Raw genomic sequence first — 22448 nt, forward strand, 5'->3', positions numbered from 1 at the left:
GTCCTAAAATGAAATTATTGTTCCACAAAAAAAGAAAAGAAAAGAAAATAAAGAAAGAAAGAAAAAGAGGACAAAAGTTGAATGGATATAGAAAGTTGTAGGTTTGTGGAAAAGGAATCTTGAGAAAGGAATTTTATGTGCAGTCATATTTAAGATTTGAATGGCTTTATTTAAGTTGAAAAGAACAAAAAGGAGAGTTTTAATGTCAAAAGTACCCTGCTGTAAAATTAGAATTTGGTTTTCTCTCTGTTAAAAGGACTAAGTTTTCTTAGATTATTGGCTTGCTCTTAATAAGAAATTGTAAACAAAGTTTTTCTTTACCTTTAATGTAATCTACTTAGAAAGCCGAGATTCTGTTTTGTCAGATCTTTGAGTACTTAGGAAAACGGAGTCTACTCTATTAAAAGAGCTAAATTTTCTTACAGCGATGTAATTTTTTATACATATTAAATTTGATGGAAAGTAAATAAGAAGTGATGCTACACTTTCTGTAGGGGATATTTGTACGAAATTCCTAAAAATCCGTCATGTCCCGGTATAATGTTATCAGTCATAATGTTAAAATGTATGTCATAGAAACAACCAAATAACTGTGTGATAGGGAACTCTCATCACATCTTTAACCACAGTCATTTCCAAGTCTTTTTGTCATTTACAGACAGTATTGTTTTACTCTTGATTCTTCTCTGAGAGCATATACAATGACCTAAAACCAAAGTATGCGTCTTCAAAGAGTTTCATGGAGAAGACCCTGAAAAGTACTCTAAAGGGCAGGTTTCTCATAACTTGAAGATCAGAACACCAAATTGGGTAAGAACTTCTAAAACTCTGATGGAAGACTGATTCTTAAAGCTGCTAACCCAAATGAAGCAAAGCCAGAATAATTACAGGAGACAGAATGAACTGATGAAGAGGATTTTAACTTTTTAGGATTTTACTTAAAACATTGCCAGTTCTTAATGGTTTGTTTCCCGGATTTTTTTTTTTTTTTTTACATTTTTTTTATTTTAGAGAGTGAAAACTCACAAGTGTGCACATGAATGGGGTAAGGGCAGAGGGAGAGGGAGAGAGGGAATCTTAAGCAGGCTATGCGCTCAGCATGGAGCCCGATATGGGACTCAATCCCACGACCCTGGCATCAAAATCTGGGCAGAAATCAGAGTCAGACGCTCAACTAGCCAAACCACCCAGACACTCACCTAACGGAGCGCCCCTGTTTTACAAATTTAATGGACCCTTTTTTCTCCTCTCTTTTAAGCTCACCATAACTTACAGCAATTTGGTAAAGTGTATCTTTGCAACAAAGGTTGAAATGTTTCTCTTTCTTCCTACTTGATCCCTAAAGAATTCAGAAACTCTTACTAAATATTCTTATTTTCACACTATTATATAATAAAAATAAAAATGCAATTTAGTTTCTATTGAAACTAGACTTAATTTGCAGACAAATAAGGCTTACTGTGGTTATCTTTGGTGAAAACAAGGATGATTATAAAGAGAAAAATTATGTTTCAGTAATATGCATTTATGGATATCAGATTCCAAGTTGCTCATTGTCTTTGTGGTCTTGTGTTCTTACCTGTAAACTAGGCTGAATTCTGAATTCTCCCATTTCCCTCCTCCCCCAATATTTAGCTAGAACTCTCCAAAAGTTAACATTTCCAATTTTCTCCCACTCTTTTGACTCAGAAATGGTATGGAATTAAAATTGCCCTTTCCCCCAAAACCATAGAAGCTAAAGCTGAACTATTTGATATAAACTTCTTAGAAAATCACCACAACTGCTTCCGGGCGGACTTGATGCCTGTTGCAATGTGGCCACTTGGAAAAATCATCAGTAACATTCACATGGCAAATCTGAAAATCGGACAGATCACCGCTGCCTGTCCTCACTCCATCTGAAGATGCTTAGAATCCAATGTCCAGAAACCTTTTCAACGGGTCACTCTCCAAACTCAGAAACCAATTCTGTAATTTGCTTGAACCATGACCTTTCGTTTACCTTTTATTTCCATAGAAATGTCTCTCCTTAAATTGCCCGATTGCTCACATTTAGAAGCCTAACTGGGGAGTGGGGGCTATCAGCAATACCACCTCCTGATGAAATAAAACATCATGTTCATCCTAAGTAATCATGAGGATATTTGATGGCTAATACATCATGTTGTGCCTATGTAAGTAGTTGAAAAATGACAACCCATTTGAGTTATTTAATTGGCTAAATCTTGGTTCCTGGGGATCTCTGCTCTGGAGAATTTTTTAATCCTGGACTCTTATTCTTTTTATGGCCATCATATCAACCTCTCCAGTAAGGTATGTATTCTCTATGGCTTTAAACACCCATCTACAGCCACTCACATGCCAAATGGTATCCGTCAGGATTAGACAACTGGATGAAATCAATAAGCACTGAAATGATGATGAAGGGGTTGACTACATGACCCCTTGGCCTGACAACTCAACAGATGAAAACACTGAATGTGTGATTCTTCAGCCTGACCACATTAACAGTGCTAACAGGGACTAACACTGTGCTGAGAGAATGGCCAACAGAGGAAATTGTTAACATAAAAAAAGAGAGGCCAGTCTTGGAAGTTCCCTGAATTGCAGTTTACAACCAATTTAGTCATATAGACAAAGCTTGGCTTAGCTTATTTTGCAAGACTAACTTGACCGGAATTGTTTCTTGCTTCTCCCTCTGAAAATTATATGCAAAACCTGAACTACTTCCCGAGGCTGGTATGAGGCAACCACTGATGAATTCATATTGTAACCAGTCTTTGTGAAGATGAGTCACTGTTCTCTCACTCCAAAAGCTGCTTTACAACAGCGTAACACCAAGCCTCCTTCCAAGCTTTGCTTTCAGTGAGTGCTCCGCTTTGCAAACTGTCTTTCTGGTGTGCACTCGGTAAACTTTTAGTAATTATTACATTGGAGACTCATTGGTTTTCTTCTGCTATTTCTGAACTTTTGACAACTCAACATGGCTTGAAGGTACATGAGACCACGAGAAAGGCATAAGACAGAACTGAATTCTGCCAACAATCAGTGAGCTTGGAAGAGAATTCTGAGTCCCAAATGACAACACACCCGGCCAATACCTTGATCTTTAGTCTGGCCAGTTGCTGAGCCGAGAGTTCAGCCACATCATGCCAAACTTTTGGTGTACAGAGCTGAGGTTAATTATTGTGCTCTTTCAAGACATTCCAAAAAGTTAAAATAAAACTAAGAGGTTCTGGGCTGGCTCATGACAGATGTTTCTAGCTTTGCCACTAACTGGTTGTATGTATGACCTTGTACCATGTAACCTAGCCTCTGAATCTCACCTCTAATCTGTCAACTGACGGAGGGCCAAAGTAATATGTACTTACTAGAGTAGTATGAAAAGGAAAAGAAAGTGTGTTTGAAATCATTTGCAGGGGTGCTTGGGTGGCTCAGTCGGTTAAGTATCTGACTCTTGGTTTCATCTCAGGTCATGATCTCACTACTTGTGAGTTCGAGCCCCACATTGGGTTCTGTGCTGACAGCGTGGAGCCTGCTTGGGATTCTTTCTCTCCCTCTCGCTCTCTGCCCCTCCCCTGCCCACTCTGTCTCAAAAAGAAATAAAGCTTTAAAAAAAAAAAAACTTTGTATACCATATAGCATTGTGTAAATGTTTTTAGGGTAACTCCCCTCCGCCAAAATTTATGTTGATATGAATTCTGCCTCTCTCTCTCCACATAGCCTCCATTTTAACTGAGCATACAAAGAGATAAATGTTTGTGAAATATTTGTTTGTGACAAAGCAACATAAAGGAATTTTTTAAATCTAGAAAGACAATCTTTCTTCTGAGGAGGCCATTCCTCCTTCAATACACATTCACAGCCTTGAAATGTATTTGCCCTGTCTTCTCTTTTGGGAACAGTGGATGGCTGCTGCAAACTTGTCACCCACACTCACAGCCATAGCACGCACAGTGCAATGGCTCCCCTCCACTCACCTCCTAAAAAATAATGTCCCTCTGATATTCATGATCTCATCCGACACTCTATGCCTGAACCAAGACACAAAATGACATTGTAGATAAATGGTTGGCCACAGACCACACCACCGATCCAGAGCAAAGGGACACCTCGAGCTGTAGTCATCTTCTTGCAAGCTGGGTGTCTGTCTCCTGAGCCCACGCCATCCGGCCCGGCAGAGGGCAGGGAGAACAGAGGACACCACCTGCTTGTTCTGTGCCCAAGGGGGACATCAGATTTGCCAACCCTCTCCCAGTGCTCTGTTCGTGTGCCCTCGCGGTGCCAAAGTCCCAGGGCCAGGCTGGAATTCGGGACATGCAATATGCAGGACAGTGTGTGGATTTCTTAACTGACTGAGCCACCCAGGCACCCCTCCAGGGCAGTGTGTGGATTTCTGAACTTGTTTGCTTTTAGTTAAACAAATAGGCTTGGCCTAAAAAAAAAAAAAAAAGTCCAGACTGATCAATAATCAGTAGTCTCACAACTCAAGAAAACCTGCCCGTTCATTTTATTTGAATGCATTCAACAGCATTAATGTTAATCACTCATCCATTCCCCCCCAAAAGAAAATCTGTCCCTCTAGTCACACCCAATCATTAGGGAACTAATGGCAAAGGTTAAACTTAATTCCTTTCTCACCCAAAGCCTGAATTCTAGTTTCAACGTACAAAAAAAGGGAAAATTGATAAAACTGTACTGATAAAATTGAAAAATATACATAAAGACAGAAAATGGAATTCAAAGAACAACTTTATACACACCAGAAATTCAGTCAATAAGTTCATTTTTTAGAGCCCCATTTCTTGTTTTTGAAACTGCCAATCAATTGATTTAATGATCATTCACAAATACACATTACAGCACAAGTTGGCAATGTTAAAGTTTATTTACTTTGAGGGAGGGGGACCGAGCGCTCAAGCAGTGGAAGGGCAGAGAGAGAGGGAGAGAGAAAATCCTAAGCAGGCTCCGTGCTGTCAGCGAGAGCCAGATGCAGGGCTCCATCTCAAGAACCCTGAGATCATGACCCGAGTTGAAATCAAGAGTCAGACTCTTAACCAATTGAGCCACCCAGATGCCCCTAAGTTGGTAATGTTAAAAGGAAAGGATTTGGATTTGAATTAACAATCACCATGAGTGTTGACTGTAAACATTAAAGGAAACGGTGAGACCACACTTCATATTGTGGAGAAGAGCCAAACAGTTTGGCATCTAAAGTAAGTAAGTACATGGACCCACCTGTGATTCTACTTCCAATATTAGCAAGATCCTCAAACCCCAGGGAGTGACTGGGGTTGATCTCGTGGGTGGCCACCTGCCCCAGGTAGGCTGTCAGACACAGACTCTAAATGATTACTTTACTTGAAATAATAAATTATTCTCTTACATATGTCTCCACTGATGCAGATAACGGAGGGTGGAGTTCATCCTCTTGGGGCTCACAGATCCAGGAGTGAAGGCAGGCTCAGAATTACTAACTAACGAAAGCAAAAAAGCATTTCGAAAGAGTCTTACGTTCTTTTCCTGGCTGCTGTTCATCAGTAGTGTGGCCCTTGAGCAGATGTGAAGATAAAACCACTGCTTCCTCGATGAAACGGATCTAATATCTACTCCATTTATCTCATAGGATTGTTTTCAAAAGCCCTATAAGAAACATGTAAAAAAAAAATATATATATATATATATATATATAACATATTATAATTGCTATTGAATTACTTGAAGAAATTCATTTCTTGCTTATAATGTAAAGTTGGATACCATCTTTGGGGGCTAAAAAATAAATGTATTATCTTACAAATGAAAATAAATGATTCACTAGACTCTTAATTCACATGGCAATGAGTTTGCTGGTTGGGCACTGATTGAAATCACTGCTGTATAAAGTGGTTCATTGGTAATTCTTTGGGGATACAAATTCAAGTTTAGGAAACAATGACTCTAGCAAAAAATGAAATAATGTTGACATTCTAGGAAATGATGAAGGAAACGAAGAAACCATAAACTAAAACTCTTTTAATATGATCTTACTGATTTCCTCAGACCTGAATGATTACAAAATGAAATTTGAATTCTAAGTCAATCTTAAGTCTTCATACTCAGGTAACCCATCACAACAATTGAACCCATGTTCAACAGAAAGGCATCAACACCAGTAGACAGGAATGTGAACTTTCAGTTTTGCACAAACACAAGTTCTAGTTGTTAACCAAGGTTTGGCACTCAACCTTTGGTGAGTCCTGCCTTGAACACTAATCCAATGGAAATGCACTTAAGTTAACACTAATGTAAATCTTTTAAAATTTGTAACAAGGAAATACAATAAACCTCCAAGAGACTTATGGAAGGTTAGAACAGAGCAGAGAGCAACAATCCAACCCTCATTTTATAAAACTAATGGCTTTGATCGCTGGTGGTATTTTTATTAGAATGATCAAAGACCTAAATTATTGGTTGTTTCTCTGGGTTATTACCAATGCCCATGCCCTGACAGTGTGGCATATCGCACATACAACAAAATTGTCTACAGCAAGTGAAGGCATTATACTTCCCAGTTCTTTTAAGAAACAATGTAGCAAGAGTTATTTCCACGAATGGTATCAAAGATTTGGGTACTTTTTGTAAATTCAGAACCTAGGATGTAATAGTGCTTAGTGGTTCCTTGAGGATAAAATCAAACATGTCTAGAAACGCACAACACAACAGAGGTTAACCACACTTGCTTTCCTGCTCCACATTTATTGGGGCAACAGAGACTGAAACAGCTATTTTCCTCTCAAATAATCAGAAAAATATAATACAACAGCAATTTCTTAAATACATAACAAAACTTTCTGGATCGTGAATCAACATGAGATGTAATAGCCTACAGACATCAATTTGACAGCTTTATAAAATGTCATTCATCTAAGGCATTATGAAATTATCTTCAGAGCTACACATATATATACATGGGACTATATACATAAAGGCATCCATTCATGAACAGAAAGTCAAGCACTGTGTAAAGAAGGGTAAAACAAGATGCATGTAGATCGGAATAAGTTTTAAGAGACAATTTGGGGTTTCAAGAAACAGTCATTTACATTCAAATAAACATATACATCTTGCAAATGTGGATAAGTAAAATTTTCATGATGCAGGGTACAAGGAAATTCACACTGTGAATTACTTGTTTTTCAAAGGCCTCTTTATCTAGAGATTTCAAGTCCAGAGCTAACACCCATTGCGTGAACAAACAGAATGCCTAGGATTCTAAATTCAGCTTCCCTATGGCTTTCCTCTGACCTCCCTACCTGATAAGAAGAAAAAAAATTCTCAGAAGGGGCGACAGCTACATGTTGTGCTCTTACATCCGCTAGTGTTTCCAGATGGGGGGCTATCACTTACATCCAGATTACAATTGGGTGAAGGAGTTCTGATTCCTATTTCAAATAGACTGTACTACTCCAAACACAAAACTTTTTTGCCACGACACCCAAACATTGTCATGTAGATCCCTTTCTTCCTAGTCTGGAAAGAGAATCACTAGGAGAAGATGTAGCTGATGGACAGAGCAAGGAGACAGGTTAAACTCTCTCACTGGCCAATTATCCCAAATGAAAACATCAGTCTCTTTATCCAAGTGTCAGCTCTCTCCTTTGTAAACAAAGTTTCTAGATCGGCTTGCCTCTCACCCTTTGGGGCACCAGAGATATATCTGGGTTTAAACCTACTGACCTATTCCTGTTCATTCTGACAATCTTACACAGGCCTCTTCGTGTAGCTATTTAAGGAAGAAGTCACTACTTTCCAGGCACTTTTCAATATTTAGAAACTTAAATCCAGTTTAAAATCTGTTTCAAAAAAGCAACCCCCCAACACCCTATCCCGTACAAAAAAAAAAAAAAAAAAAATCCAGAAGCTCCGCCTCTAATAACACAGGATTTTAGGTTACTTGAAATCAGTCCTGTTTAGAGATTCTTTGCAGAATAGAGCTTAGAGAGTTCACTCATGCAAAATAGTACATTACCACTGCTGACATTCTTGATACAAAAATTCAATTTCAGCTGAGTTCCTGTGATCCCCTGAGCAGTTATAAATGCCCTGTGCTACAATGAGGCAGTGTTAAGACAAAGCAAATTATCCAAATATATGTACATTTCTATTTATACTAATAGGGAATACATTGATAGAAGGTATTCTTGTTCTGAAGTGTTCAGAATTTCAAAGGAAAAGAAAGACGTTTAATATTGAGACGCCCCCCCCCCAAAAAAAAAAAAAGATTAAAAATGCTTTTGGTTGGTTGCCATTTGAAAGTTTTCCGAGAGTCCTCATCTATGTACTGTACAAATGGTAAATAAAAGTGTACACAACATCGAGATGTACTATACGTTTATCAGGTATCGACATGCTCGTGGGAACCAAAGGTCCTTAACTCTACACATCCCCACTGAGGACACATTCCATCACACAGGCAGAGCATCGGTCCTTAATAATAGGTCCAGGAGAGCAGCAATTTAACAACCTAGTTACCCAGTTCCCTCGGGAAAATGTCATGGGTTCTGGCAGTCCCAGATGGCCTGTCCCTCGTTCCGAGGACAGCTCTCCAGAGTGTTTTACGTGTTCCCATGAAGCACCAGACTACGTCACTAAGGGCAATTATGGTGTCCTGTCATCGGAGAAAAAATTACAGTCTTTTCAAAACCCGTGTATTCAAAAATCTCACCAACAGATAACGGGAAAACTAAGTCCCAACGGGGCTATGCAGACCCAAGCTATTTATGATACATAAAGCATTTACAGTTTCCTTCTTACGTTTTTTTGTTGTTTGATCAGTGCCTTGTACACACAGGAAGTATTTGGCTCGCCCTGACAGAGGCTTCCAAGAGCAACATTAAACTTTGTTGACAGCTGCTTGAACTGTGTTTAAAAATATGTAACTAACTTGATTCTCAGTGTTTTTATGCACTGAGATGGCATGATATCCCGCGAGGTGTTGTTTTAAAAGAGTTGGGTTTGTGAGTATATACCTTTCAGTAAGTGATGACTTGCAACCAAAATTTACATATATAATATGCAAAAAAAAATCTTCAGGTTGATTTCTAATAAAGCGTATTAGTCCCAGAAGGGAAGACAGAATGGCTTTCAGGAAACATTTGTTTTGTGTGTGCCACTGGATATACTCACGCATGCCCAGTGGATGGAGGGTCTAGGTAGGCAGCAAGTTATACTGGATTTCTAGACTCACACACGGACTTTGATACTCACTCTTGCTGTGGACTTTTAGGTCCAATTCTAAATGTGCTGGGTGCATGAACGCAGAGCTCAGAAAAGGTCTCTGCTATCCACATGAAGGTTTTGAACCTCTCTGCCCCTGGACGCGTATTTCACACAAAACAATCCCACAGACCAGGGCTACTGGCTGGAGGAGGAGAGTTTATCACCTTCGCAAAGCTGCACTGGCCAGGGGAGAGCCACTCGGTCCGACTGCATCGTGTTACAGGCTGCAGCCCTCTCCCTGGGAAAAGGCGACTCCCTCCGCACAGCAGTTTTGTGCTTGAAGCTGAGATCACACAAGGAGCAACCCATTGTGTTTCTGCCAAGTCGCTGCGGGAATGCCGGGAACCCGGTGGCTGGCCGAGGCCGAGCCCAACGTACCCACTCCTAAGCTACACAGCCTGCTTCACGGCTCTTGGGACAATTTCCCCTTAAGCGGTGTCATTCTTTCCCTCCCACAGCGGGGGTTTCTCCCACGTTTCTCCTGGCGATCGAGGTCAAACTGACACAGAGCAGACGCTGGATGCCCAGCTGTGATGTGTGCGGCCAACGCGACAATACATGTATTACACTGAATGTTCACTTCACTCCGGCTCCTTGAATCTGGCCAGAAGTGAAATAATCCAGTGGGATCCTTGGGGGGGGGGGGGGGGGGGGGCAAATAAAACGATGGTGGGTCAGTTCTTTCTCAGCAACCCCAGAGCTTCCCGACATGTTCCACAGACACAGCCTAGATGGCACAGCCCAGTTCTTTCACACGGGAACACGTGTGCCAGGGCTGGGCCTTTCCTGGTGCCAAAGGCAAGTTCAAAGTCTGGACACAGGCACTTTTCAAAGGTTGGCAAGGAGGAGGCAAGTTCACTAAGTGGGGCTTTCTCACTGTGCTTCTCGTTAGAACCCCGGACATCTGTGGCACACGGACGTGAACAGAGACCTCTAGGTTGCGGATGGGCTGTGCTTTTTCTTCTTGCCCCGACAGGACTTGCAGACACAACAGATGATGCAGGGGGAGGCCAGGAGCAGCAGGGGTGAAGTCACCAAGGCAATGATGCCCAGTCCCACCAGAATCCCCACCACCTGGAAATGCGGAAGAAAGGGCTACTTTAGCAGTTAAATCCTCCTGTATGTTTACTCTACCATCTGCTAAAGACTGAATGTTTGTGTCCCCTCCACCCCCAGAATTCATATATTGAAACCCTAATCTCTAATACAATGGAATCTGGAAAGGAGGGTCGCTGGGAGGTAATTAGGACACAGGGATGGAGCCCTCACGATTGAGATTAGTGCCCTAATAAAGATATTAGAGGGGCTTCTGTGGCTCAGTCAGTTAAGTGTCTGACTTCGGCTCAAGTCATGATCTAACAGTTCGTAGTTCGAGCCCTGCACTGGGCTCTGTGCTGACAGCTGGGAGCCTGGAGCCTGCTTTGGATTCTTTGTCTTCCTCCTTCTTTGCTCTTCCCCCACTCATGTTCTGTCTCTCTCTCTCTCCCAAAAATAAACATAAAAATTAAAATTAAAAAAAAAGATATTAGAGAGCTGCTTCCTCTCTCGTCACTCTCTGCCATGTGAGGACGCAGTGAGAGGAAGGCCATCCACAGGCCAGGAAGCGGGTCCTCGCCAGAACCCAACCATAAAGGCATCTTAATCTCCAGCCTTGAGTCTCCAGGAACTGGGAGAAGGACTTTTCTATTTTTTTTTAAGCCACCCAGTTTATGATAATTTATTCTAGAGCGTAGAAAATTTATTCGAGGGACCTTTGAGCCCAATATCTGAACCGGATGCTAACTGGGGCGACAGCAAGAACTAGATCGGAGGGGAGGGAACCAAACAGACGCTAACTCCAGCTCTGACACATGCTCCGTGGAACCCTGAACTGTTGCTCTTGGCGCGCGCTCTCTCTCTCTCTTTCCCTGAGTTTCCTCGGTAGTCTCACAGGATATTAATAATGATTACTAGGCTATTAACACGGGCAGCCTTAAAAGAACACAGCCTTTCATAAATATGAAACACCATTAGAAATAAACCAGGACTCCCTTTGAATCTGCCACGGAAACACACAAGGGCAGGTACAGAGGGATCTGAGCCTCCGCTGGGGCTCACAGGCTTTTAGAGCACTGGCTTTTACAGGAAACGGGACTTGCAGGGCTTTAGGAAAGTCATTCTACCATTTTTGCAGGAGGAGGGAACGTCTGCCTTCGTTCTGCAGGTCACTGTTAATGACCTGGCTGCTCCAAACCCTGCCCTCCTACTCATCCGCAAGAGGATCACGCTCACGGACTCACTTCAGGCCGTTGCTGCCTTCCTTTCCCCTGGCCCTGCTCAGGGCTCCCCAGAACCTCCCGGGCTGGATGGGCAAGTAGCGAACAGGGTGGGGAGGAAGAACAGGTGGGCTTTCTAAGCCAGTTCAAGTCCACTGTATCTCACTCTTCCTTAAAGGTCAAGGTACCTGAGTTCGGTTCCACATCACTGAAGCTCTTGAGTGGCCAAGCTTATTCCTACACGGCCCTTTGTCATAATGCCTGAGGAAAATGTCATTCTGGAAAACAAGGAGAGAAGTTTCAACAAACATGCTGTTTTGAATTGAGACACAAATACTAACCACGTTGGATCTAACAAACACGAACCATATTTGCTTGGCAGAAGCAAACGCTCGTTTGGGCGATACTAAGGAACAGCCTCCGTGAATCCCAAGGCCCCAATCTTTAGAACGTACCTCAGTACTTTTACAAAGCAGTGAGTGAAAAGAGATCATAGTCAACAAGACTCCTGACTGAGTCTAGAAAGTATCCGTGTCCTGACCAATCCTCTCTGGAAGGTGACTCTAGCACGGGTGGAATAAAGACCAGAGTCTTTCTTGGCTGGAAGGCAGCCGCAGCAGAGCAGTGAGAAAAAATGCCAGTGGCTGAGACGGCAAACGCAGACAGGAGACACTGAGACGGTAACTAATTGGGTGGGGGGAGAAGGAGAAGAACTCATGGGTGAGGGGAAAGCCACTGGGGAGACGCAGGAGCCTGGCCACGAGAAATGACAACAGAGAGATGAACTTTGTTGGGACAATGATGCTACACTTTGGACATGCTGAACTCGAGAGACCCTTGAGCCATCCAAGTGGTACTGTCCAAAAGGCAGCTGATTACACAGATCTGAACTTTGGGGGAAAGCCGTGGGAACTGGCATATGCGGGGGCGGGGGGGCGGGAAACAACACAGAAGTAGATGAGATCACCTAAGGAGAGAGTGTAGGCTGAAGAGCAAATAGAATGGGTCAAGGAGGAGCCCGCGAAGGAAATGGAGAAGTGGCTGGAAAGGTAGAAGGGAAGCCAGAAGAGATGTCAAAATGGTAAAGGCAGCAGAGAGTCTAGGTAAGATGAGAACTGAAATAACCCTTGAATTCACCCAAGCCTTAGAATAAATACAGTCAGGGAGTGACATTGTGGCCAGCCGAGTGTACTCCAATGACTGGAGCTAAGTAAGTGTCAACGACAGGAGGTGATTATGCTGTTTTGAGGCTTGGCTCAAAGCAAGAGAGGGAGGGAGGGAGGATGGCAGTATGGGAGACACATAGGCTTGAGAAAAGCGTGATTCATTTTTAAATGGGACACAGCTGCATATGTGATGTCACTGGAAGTTGGAGTCACAAGAGAGAGAAGAGGCAACCGACGGGGCCTCTGAGGTCCCCACAGCAGAAGATGAAGAACACCTCGTCCTCTGAAAAAGGCCGGGATGGGGACAAAGACAGAAGCAAACTCAACACCCCAGCAAGACTCCGAACCGCGCTGGGTGGCGATCTGTCTCAGGCTTGGCTCCTGGACAGCCCTTCAGCTCCCAGACCCACTGCTCTGGAACTTTCCCGTAAACAAAGATCAACACCACCATCTGACACAGAATATTCGTCGAGAGCAAAACATCATTACCACCAGGGCCGTGCCCCCGGCTAAAACCGAGAAAATGAGATCTCGAGAAACAATGACCAGGAAAAGATGCTTAGATATTCAAGGTCTGTGTATCCAGCCTTTTAACATCTGTACCATTTCGTCTTGAGCAGCAGAGCAGTCCAAGTAACAGAACAGTGTGTTCTTTGCAACATCATGCCCCAGACGTATTTTAGCCAAAGGATGGAGAGATCTGGCACACATATTTATTCCCTTACATTCTTGCTTCTTAAAAAGAAGCTCATGGGCTCAGCCTCCTTGTGGATTTGAGCCCAATTAATATTCCGGTTAAACCTGAAGGAACACAGAAAATATTTCTTCCCTTTATAAAACATGAGGGGTGTGCAGTCAGTGAAAACCTCACCCAGAATATCTCACATTTGGAATCATGACAGGTCTCAAATATCACACTTCATTATAATTCGGGGGGTTATGATAGAATTTTTTTTAAAAAAATGGAAACATTTCTTTCAACCTGAGCAACTGAGCTTCTACAGTCTAAAATGTCCATTTTCTTTTCCCCAATTTATACCTCTGCTTGCAACACTGAGATCAGGCTGATTAAAATTCTTACTCACAGACGTCGTCTGAAACAACCCATCTAGTTTTCAGTTAAAACCCAGGCATGTGGTGGGCAGCACGCATCCTGTATTAGCTGCACTCTGACTCCCTGGGTGTGTGTGATACTAACTGCTGACTAAATTGAAGCAAACTAAGCAAATGAAGTGAAAACTGGAGAAAAGAATGCCCTCCCCCACCGACCACCATGATGGAGGCTCACACGGATATGGACACATTTTCCTATTCCAGATGGCCAAAATAGGGAGTATCTGTTCCTATTTGGGGTGGCTCGCGTGTGCTAGAGTAAACGCTAGAATTTTAGCGAGAGTTGCTCGCCCAGCCTTCATGTAACCTTTCACCTCTGGGGTTCCCATCAGCGTTAGCCCAGGACTGGATGAGTTGTACTTGAATTGGGCAAGACGTGCTTCACAAATGGTGAGGGAAAGGAGAGAGGGGGGCAGACCCCTGCGTCTGGGAAGGCAACCCCAACAAAACAATAGCCATGCTGCTGTCTTGGCAAGGAATGAAGTAGTTACTGAAGACATCTCATGGATTTGAGCGGCTTTTTTCTTTAAATTCAGAAAGAGGAAAACAACCAAAGTACGGCAGGCAAAAAGGCGGCTGCCTTACAGATGCCCGAGGCCTAATCCCCAGAATTTGAGAACACGTTGCCCTTGCATGGCAAAAGCGACCGTACAAGTGTGATGACACTAAGACCTTCATGGGGGAGTGCAGCCTGTATCATCCAGATGTGGCCAATCTAATCACAGGGCCCATAAGGGCAGAGACACTTCCCCAGCTGTGGTCAGAGGGAGCCGTGACCATGGAAGAAGGGTCGGAGAGAGGTGATGTGCCTGGCTTTGAAGACGGCAAAAGGGGCCACAGGCCAACGAATGCAGGCAGCCTCTAGAAGCTGGAAAAAGCAAAGCAATGGAGGCTCTCCTAGAATCCAGAAAAGAATGCAGCCTTAAGGACCCCATGATTTTAGTCCAGTGAGACCCACGTCAGATTTCTAGGGTACAGAATGAAGGATAATAAATCTGTGTTGTGTTAAGCCACTGTGTTTCTGGCAATTTGTTACAACAGCAATGTAAAATGAATACACTAATAGTTCTTTATGTAATAAGAGGAGACAGTGCTCCCAAAACAGGAAATGTCCCTAAAGCAAAACCAAAACAAAACAAAAAGCTTGCCTTTAAAGTTGAGGTGACAAGTGAAGGTAATCAAAGAGAGATTTTATAGACATCTAAAATGGCGGGCTCAGAGAGTATCACTAAGAAAAGTAAATGTCTTTTGTAGGACAAACAGAGGCTCCGTGTTTCAAAGGAAAGGCTGTGGGTCCTGGAGGTCACATCGATACAGTGTAGACACAGACCACGTGAGAAGACTCCCGAGTGGAACTTACATCCAGGTTCTGGAGACAGTACCAGCAAAAGGTGTGCTTGCAATTCTTGCACATCATCTGAGCACAGCCTTCGTTGCGTTCGATGTAAACCCGACAGACGGGGCATTGCTTAATGGGGGCTTCTGGGTCTGTCCCAAAGAGGGCCCTAGAAACAAAATGCATAAGAAATTATAGGGTGGGGATTGGGAAGGCTGCCTGAGTTTTTTAAAAGCTAAAACCACAGGGCGCCTGGGTGGCTCAGTCGGTTAAGCGTCCAGCTTTCGCTTAGGTCGTGATCTCGCGGTTCGTGGGTTCGAGCCCCGCGTCGGGCTCTGTGCTAACAGCTCAGAGCCTGGAGCCTATTTCAGTCTGTGACTCCCTCTCTATCTGCCCCTCCCCCACTCATTCTCTGTCTCTGTCTCAAAAATAAATATAAATGTTAAAAAAATAAAAGAAATCGGGGCTCCTGGGTGGCTCAGTCGGTTAAGCGTCCGACTTTCGCTTAGGTCGTGATCTCGCGGTTCGTGGGTTCGAGCCCCGCGTCGGGCTCTGTGCTGACTGCCAGCTCAGAGCCTGGAGCCTGTTTCAGTCTGTGACACCCTCTCTCTCTGGCCCTCCCCTGCTCACGCTGTCTCTCTCTCTCTCCTAGAAATAAATAAAACATTTAAAAAATAAAATAAAATAAAATAAAATAAATAAACCTTATAAAAAGAGTCCATGGTGTCAATGATAGTAATTTTTCCATTATTCATGTATGTAAAGTATACTTACTAAATGTCTGCTATGTGCCAGACATTACTGTAACNGCCCCGCGTCGGGCTCTGTGCTGACTGCCAGCTCAGAGCCTGGAGCCTGTTTCAGTCTGTGACTCCCTCTCTCTCTGACCCTCCCCTGCTCACGCTGTCTCTCTCTCTCTCTCTCCCAGAAATAAATAAAAAACATTTAAACAAAATTTTAAAAAAAGCTAGAATCACGAGAGGGTAGACTACCAGAGCTGGGGAAGAGTGAGCTGAGTATAATGAATTAAACAGCTAACTAACACCTTTCTAGACTTCATTTTATGGTCATCAACTGAATTCCCAGGGCTCCTACCCATCCTGATGGGTAGGAGCCCTTATCTGTGCTTAATTTGCTTCCATGAAGAGGATGGGGGTAAAAATGGGAGGGATACAGATTATTCATTGTTCAGATAACTCCAAACAGAAGAGAACCTTTATTTATCTCTGGCTTGAAGTGAATGATATAATTGTATTTTCCACACCTGATCTAACTCATTATTTTGCCAAATTAGTACCTCATTCCCTGAGCACACACTGTCTAACTAAGAAACGCAAGTGGTCTGCTACACAACAGAAAAAGGAGCTCAGGGTCGCAGCACCGATAAACCCATCTAGTGATCTGTTCAGATAAACAGATGGAAGAGGTTGGGGGAGTCAATGATCAGTACTTTAAAGAAAAGCCTGGGGTGCCTGGCTGCCTTAGTTGGTACAGTGTGCGACTCTTAACCTTGGGGTTGGAGCACATTTGGTGTAGAGATTACTTTAAGAAAAAAAAGAAAATCTTCAAAAAAATAATAAAATAAAATAAATGTCACTAAAGAGACCAGCTCCAAAAGGATGACTAGGTCAGCACAGGCTCGCAGCCTTACAGGGCACAGAAAATAAGTGGAACTAACTGAGGTGCAGGGTTAGGGAAGCCACTGTCCTGGGATGCATTTTGGCCACTGTTCATTAAACCAGCACACAGAGACGTCCAGTTCACAAAGTGTTGTTAGATCCAGGATCAGATCTGGGACTCACGATGACCTTAGAGAGCAGTGGGACAGTTAGTATTTTAATTCCTACCCTCCCCCTTTTCTTCAAATAGAGAAACAGACTCATAGAGGCTGAGTGACTGATAGGAGGTCACATAGACACCAAGCGACAATCTCAGAATTCAACCCTTCTCTCCTCCAGACTCTTTACATTGCCCAGTGATATGATACCCACAGACCTTACCGCCGTGGCAGTGAAAACACAGAAGGTACTGGCTAGGAGGACCCACACCTGCCATGCACATTAAGATCTATTTTTCTTCTTGATCGTTTGGTCTAAGATTCCAGCCCGGTAGCGTAGCCAGGTAGTGCTGCTATTCAAGAAGAATGATTCTACACACTTGGAGGGTGCGGGGGGGAAAGTACTGAAAGGGACAGATTTAATTGCTGCTTGTTGTAACAAAATCTGAACCTTGGCACCATCTTTTAAGAGCATAAAGTATGAGAGATGAGTTCTCTTCCTCTAGGACCTATGAATCGAGCACTGCCCTGCCCTGAAGGGCTAATGTTTCTATTGCTGTGCTCTCTCTGACGTGACTGGCACATCTCACAAGCTGGCAACAGAATCAGGTAAGAAAACAATCCTGGCACCACTTTGCAAGCAGAAAGAACGAGGTCTGTCGCTAGCAGGTGATCTTGGTTCTTTAGCAAATAGCTGTGGACAAGCCGTGACTTCCTACTGAAAAATCAGTGGACTCTGCACCTCCCTGCCTAAAGAGAAATCAAAATTTATACAAGCTCTAATTTCAGCAGTATCTGGAAGATTCTCCAGGGGTAAATACCTAAATTCCCTTTAGAAATGCTTTTTCCATTATTCTTTGTTAACAACTTACCAATTCCGAGACACTTCTCAGGGAAGTTCCACAGGGAAATGACCGATCTCTACATCCCATCACCAGATTAAGTCCTTTGCCAAGTGACATATTTGGGGTTTCTAAGAAAACTAGTGAATAATCCCAAAGGCCGGTTCCCTTCTTACCCGTGCTCAGTCGGCAGGACAACAGGCTGACTATCTCTACAGGAGGCTTCTGCGTGCCAAGCATCCTTGCAACACGAGCAGAATTTCAGGTGACAAGAAGGACACTCCACCAGTACTGGCTGCCCTGGGTCACTTGATGCAACGGGGCACACTGTCTGACAGTCTGCGACAGGACACCATGTTCGGCAGGGGTCCAGGTGAACTTCTAAAGTATAAAAAAAGAAAATGTGATGGCTTATCTGTCTTGCACGTAGGCTTGGGGGTTTCCCCCCTTCATGTTTCTATTATAGGCTGACACCTATGGAAGCTTGGTACACTCAGGGGCAGTTATTTCTACGATTGTCTTCAGAATGGATCCACACGTACAAGGTCACTCAGCCCTGCCGCCTTTCTCATAGTAGGTACTAATGGAATGCCCTTCTGAACAAATAAGGGCAACCAAAATTTGCAGTTGTTTTTGGAATACTTCTCACCGTTTGTTCGGCACTCAAAGTAGGCCAACATCTCAAGTCCCTGCTATAATTATTTTGGGTATCATCTTAGAGGAAAATTGGACCTGAAGGACCTACCAAGGTAAAAGAAAAGAAAAATATCCACAGAGAATTTTGTCCTTTTAGGCACTGAGAAAGAAGTAGTGAAGTTTCTTCGGTTTCTTAGAGGGAAGTGGAAGAGCAAGGAAGAAATAGAATAGTTTAGGGACCGAAGATCGTCTGGTATGGCTTAGCCAAGAAGTCCAATTACCTGTCAATTTGGATATTCTGTAGCATATCCTACCATATGATAGTTAGAGACATTTGTAAAAGATTCACATGCTCTATACACAAAATGTATGGACTTTCATAGACCATAAAATGATAGTTATACACTCCACATAGGCTAGACTCATGTGACCTGTAGGAAAGCATATGGAGTTGGGGCTAAGCCCACTGTCATTCTATTCAAATGTTTACAAATCTTATTCAGTTTTCTATTTTCTATTCCATAACAGACCCCATGATCTTATCATATAATGTGACCTTTAAGGGAACATATCTTGGGAAAATGATGTTATCTGAGGAGTTGAGTGGTCCTTTTTTATTCTCTGAACCAATGTATTTTGCAAATTTTAAGCTGATGGGATTCCAGTTTTAAATCTCCCCAGGCTTGTGATTCTTGGAAATTTCCACACAGGAGGCAAACGGACCCTCAGAATGGAGCACAAAGGAAATGAAGGCATTAAGTATGAGCTTAGTTTTAAAGGTAATAATTTTACAAATTCAGTATTAAGGGAAATAAGTCCAAAATGTTCCAGCAAACACTGTCTCCATTAATCTTTCATCTAGAAAATGTAACAATCAGATCTATGCTCACTATTCAAAAAGAGCATCCTTACATAGTTTCTTATCTAATAATTTGGGGGAGTTGGGGTTCGAGAATGATAGGCCAGACATAATGAGAAAAGGGAAGCCTATGATTCATAGGTCCTCAGACCCCAAGAGAGATGGATCCTTGAGAAGTCCCTAAAACTTTGGGACAGCCTGGTTGAAGAGTCAAGGGGACAGTGACACACATATGCTCCAAGGTCTTGACCCTTTATTTCCATACCATTTATATTTTCTTTCAAACTCTTATAACTGCTCCACAAACATTAAAGCCCAAAGAAATGAAGGTTGGTATATAAATTAGAATTAAAGACTCCCACATCACCTACCGATTTACCACCTATTCTAAATCAGGGGTCTTTGAAAAGTATGAAGATAATGAATGAAAAGGGAAAAAAGATATATGTCATAGTTAAATTTATAGCATCCCTGCAGATCAACCTAAAATGATACAAAGATCAACTTGTCCACAGAACTCTAATCCAAATTATTTGGTAGACTTTCTGACCTGTTTATTTCTACCAACGAATTATTTCAGGGAGCTGGGATGCCACAGTAGTAGCAAAATCAATAAACATGGGAGCAGTTCAATTTTGATTAATTCCCATAAGGAAAAAACCTTAGGAAGCAATGCAGCCGATAGAGTCTAATGCAAAACGCAGGGGGAAATTGTGAGCCACAGGAAACAGTGATCCTGTGTATTTTTCTCCACTTGGTTACAGAGTGTGGAGGAAGGGACCAATGGGAGACAGTATAGCTTTCTACGTATTTATTTCGCTGTAAGTCTTGTTCTTTAAAGATAGCTTATAAAGCTTAACAAACACCCAAAGTGGGGTTACCAAGAAATAGACTTTTACTCTATCCAAAAGTGATACTGGCCATCTAGCCACCGCTAGAGTATCTGCTCAATATCTGCCCAACCCCTTTCAACCAGCCGAGAACACTCATCATTCTCTTCAGACACAGAACACTGCTGATGCTCGCTTTCCCAGCATTTAGCACGTCCATAGCTTGGTCACGTGACATGGTTCTGGCCAAAAGGATGGGAGGGGAGGTCTGACATGAGGCTTCTGGGACGAGATCTCCTTTCTGACATGTGGACAGAAATTGCTCTTCGGTCCAGCTGCCTTTGAACACAACCACCTGAAGCTGGGATGTCCAGGAGCATGATCTGGGAAAACTCTGACGGGAAACCTACGTGAGTTGGAGCAGTCGAGCCACTTCTTCGACCAAACCTGCAACCACCGACCTCTGGATTTCCTGTGTGTGAGGTACTTCAGTGCCCTCGCTGTTGAAGGCTCTTCTAAGTCTGCCATTCTGCTCCTTGCGGATGAAAGCGTCTCCAGTGGGAAGGCCACCTCTAGCAATAGTGAGCAAATGGCCAGTTCTAACAAGGACCGTACCTCCCAGGGTACATATGGTACAAAGGGGACAAAAGCTGCCTTTCCAAGTGACCTTCAAAGTCCTTTCCAATGCAATGATTTTATCATTTCTGTAGGTGAGGTGCATGGAAATGTGTGTATGCAAATAGAAAGAAAATACCCACGACACATATCGTCCTGCAGAGAACCGTATCTACCATAATAAAAATTCATTTTTATTACTAAAGGTTTTTTAAAAAGGTTAACACACTGTGCCAGACCCATAAGGTTTTTGTGTAGTTCAGCAGACAAGTAATGTACATCCACATAGTTGAACACTATGCAGCTTTAAAATGAGGTGACTCTAACGTGACAATATGGAAAGATCCCAAAGACATATTACCAATTCAAAAACGCACATTCAGGAAGATATAAATGAAACGTGTTTATAAAAATATGTAAATATAAAAATACGTTTAAAAATATATGTGTTTTGACACTTTCAGAAGAAGGTGCCTGGGTGGCTCAGGTTGAGCGTGAGACTCTGGATTTTGGCTGAGGTCGTGATCTCCCAGTTCCTGGGACTGAGCCCCAGGGTGGGCTCTGTGCTGACACTGTGGAGACTGGTTGGGATTCTCTCCCTCCCCCACCACCTCAAAATGAAGAAATAAACCTAAAAGAAAAAATCAGGGGCACCTGGGTGGCTCAGTCAGTTAAGCATTCAACTTCAGCTCAGGTCATGATTGCATGGTTCATGAGTTCAAGCCCCACATTGGGCTCTCTGCTATCAGCTCAGAGCCCAGAGCCTGCTTCCGATTCTGTCTCCATCTCTCTCTCTGCCCCTCCCCCACTCATGTTTGCTCTCTCAAAAAAAAAAAAAAAAAAACATAAAAAAAAAGCAGGGGTGCATGGGTGGCTCATTCAGTTAAACATCCAACTCTTGATATCAGCTCAGGTCATGATCTCGTGGTTTGTGGGATCAAGCCCCACCTTGCACTCTGCACTGCCAACAAGGAGCCTGCTTGGGATTCTCTCTCCCCCGCTTGCTGTCTCTGTCTCTCAAAATAAATAAATTTTTTAAAAAATTAAAACACTTTCAGAAGAATATGTGAGGAACATAAAAACAGTTATCCTTGAATTTAAAAAAATGGGAGCAAATACTACTTTTATAATTTTTAAAAGCTAGGTATTTGTTTTTCTTTTTACATTTCTTTATTTTGAGAAAGAGAGCATGTGCACATGATTGAGGGTTGGGAGGAGGGACAGGAAGCGAAGGAGAGAGAGAATCTCAAGCAGCACAGAGCCTGATTCGGGGCACAATCCCATGAACCATCAGATCATGACCTGAGCCAAAACCAGGAGTTGGAGGCTTAACCAACAGAGCTCCCCAGGCTCCCCTAGAAGCTAGTTTGAAAAGGCTACCATCAATCTGGTCTATGAACAAGAGACTAATATAATAACTCTGCCTCTAAGCTGTCCCCTGGAAAATCATCTACTTTTTGTAACACTGAAACATATTTAAGATTTCCCATTTGTCTCACATTCTTTTCCATATATACAATTCTCATTCTATGTTTTTCCTTCCTCCTAAAAACCCTCTCTCTTCTTTACCTAATTATAGACTGCCCATTCTTAAAGGACCTTCATTCAAGGACCTACTATGTACTTGTCTTAATTTTGATGTCACAGAATCAGCATCTTGTTCATTGCTGAGCTCTATTCATTTCATGGAAATGGCCTTTCTCTCTCCAGATTGGAGGCAAGGGCAACTTTTTTTTTTTTTTTTTTTTTTTTTTTTTT

General features: G+C 42.8%; 1 protein-coding gene across 5 annotated transcripts in view; it reads right to left on the reverse strand.

Moving 5' to 3' along the window:
* Nucleotides 1–6708: 6708 nt before the first annotated feature.
* The window catches only part of RNF144B (ring finger protein 144B), a 103115-nt gene continuing 87375 nt past the window's right edge, over nt 6709–22448 (reverse strand). For all 5 annotated transcript variants that reach the window (XM_039248592.1, XM_039248594.1, XM_039248590.1 and 2 more), the window contains exons 5-8: nt 17927–18131; nt 15156–15300; nt 11705–11794; nt 6709–10335 (exon numbers count right to left, since the gene is read on the reverse strand). In XM_039248592.1, coding sequence (XP_039104523.1) covers nt 10195–10335; nt 11705–11794; nt 15156–15300; nt 17927–18131 — 581 coding nt within the window. In that variant the 3' untranslated portion in view covers nt 6709–10194. The remainder of the gene's footprint in view (nt 10336–11704; nt 11795–15155; nt 15301–17926; nt 18132–22448) is intronic.

This window comes from Hyaena hyaena, unplaced genomic scaffold, assembly GCF_003009895.1.
Source record: "Hyaena hyaena isolate Hyena2069 unplaced genomic scaffold, ASM300989v1 scaffold_313, whole genome shotgun sequence".
Classification (NCBI taxonomy): Eukaryota; Metazoa; Chordata; class Mammalia; order Carnivora; family Hyaenidae; genus Hyaena; species Hyaena hyaena.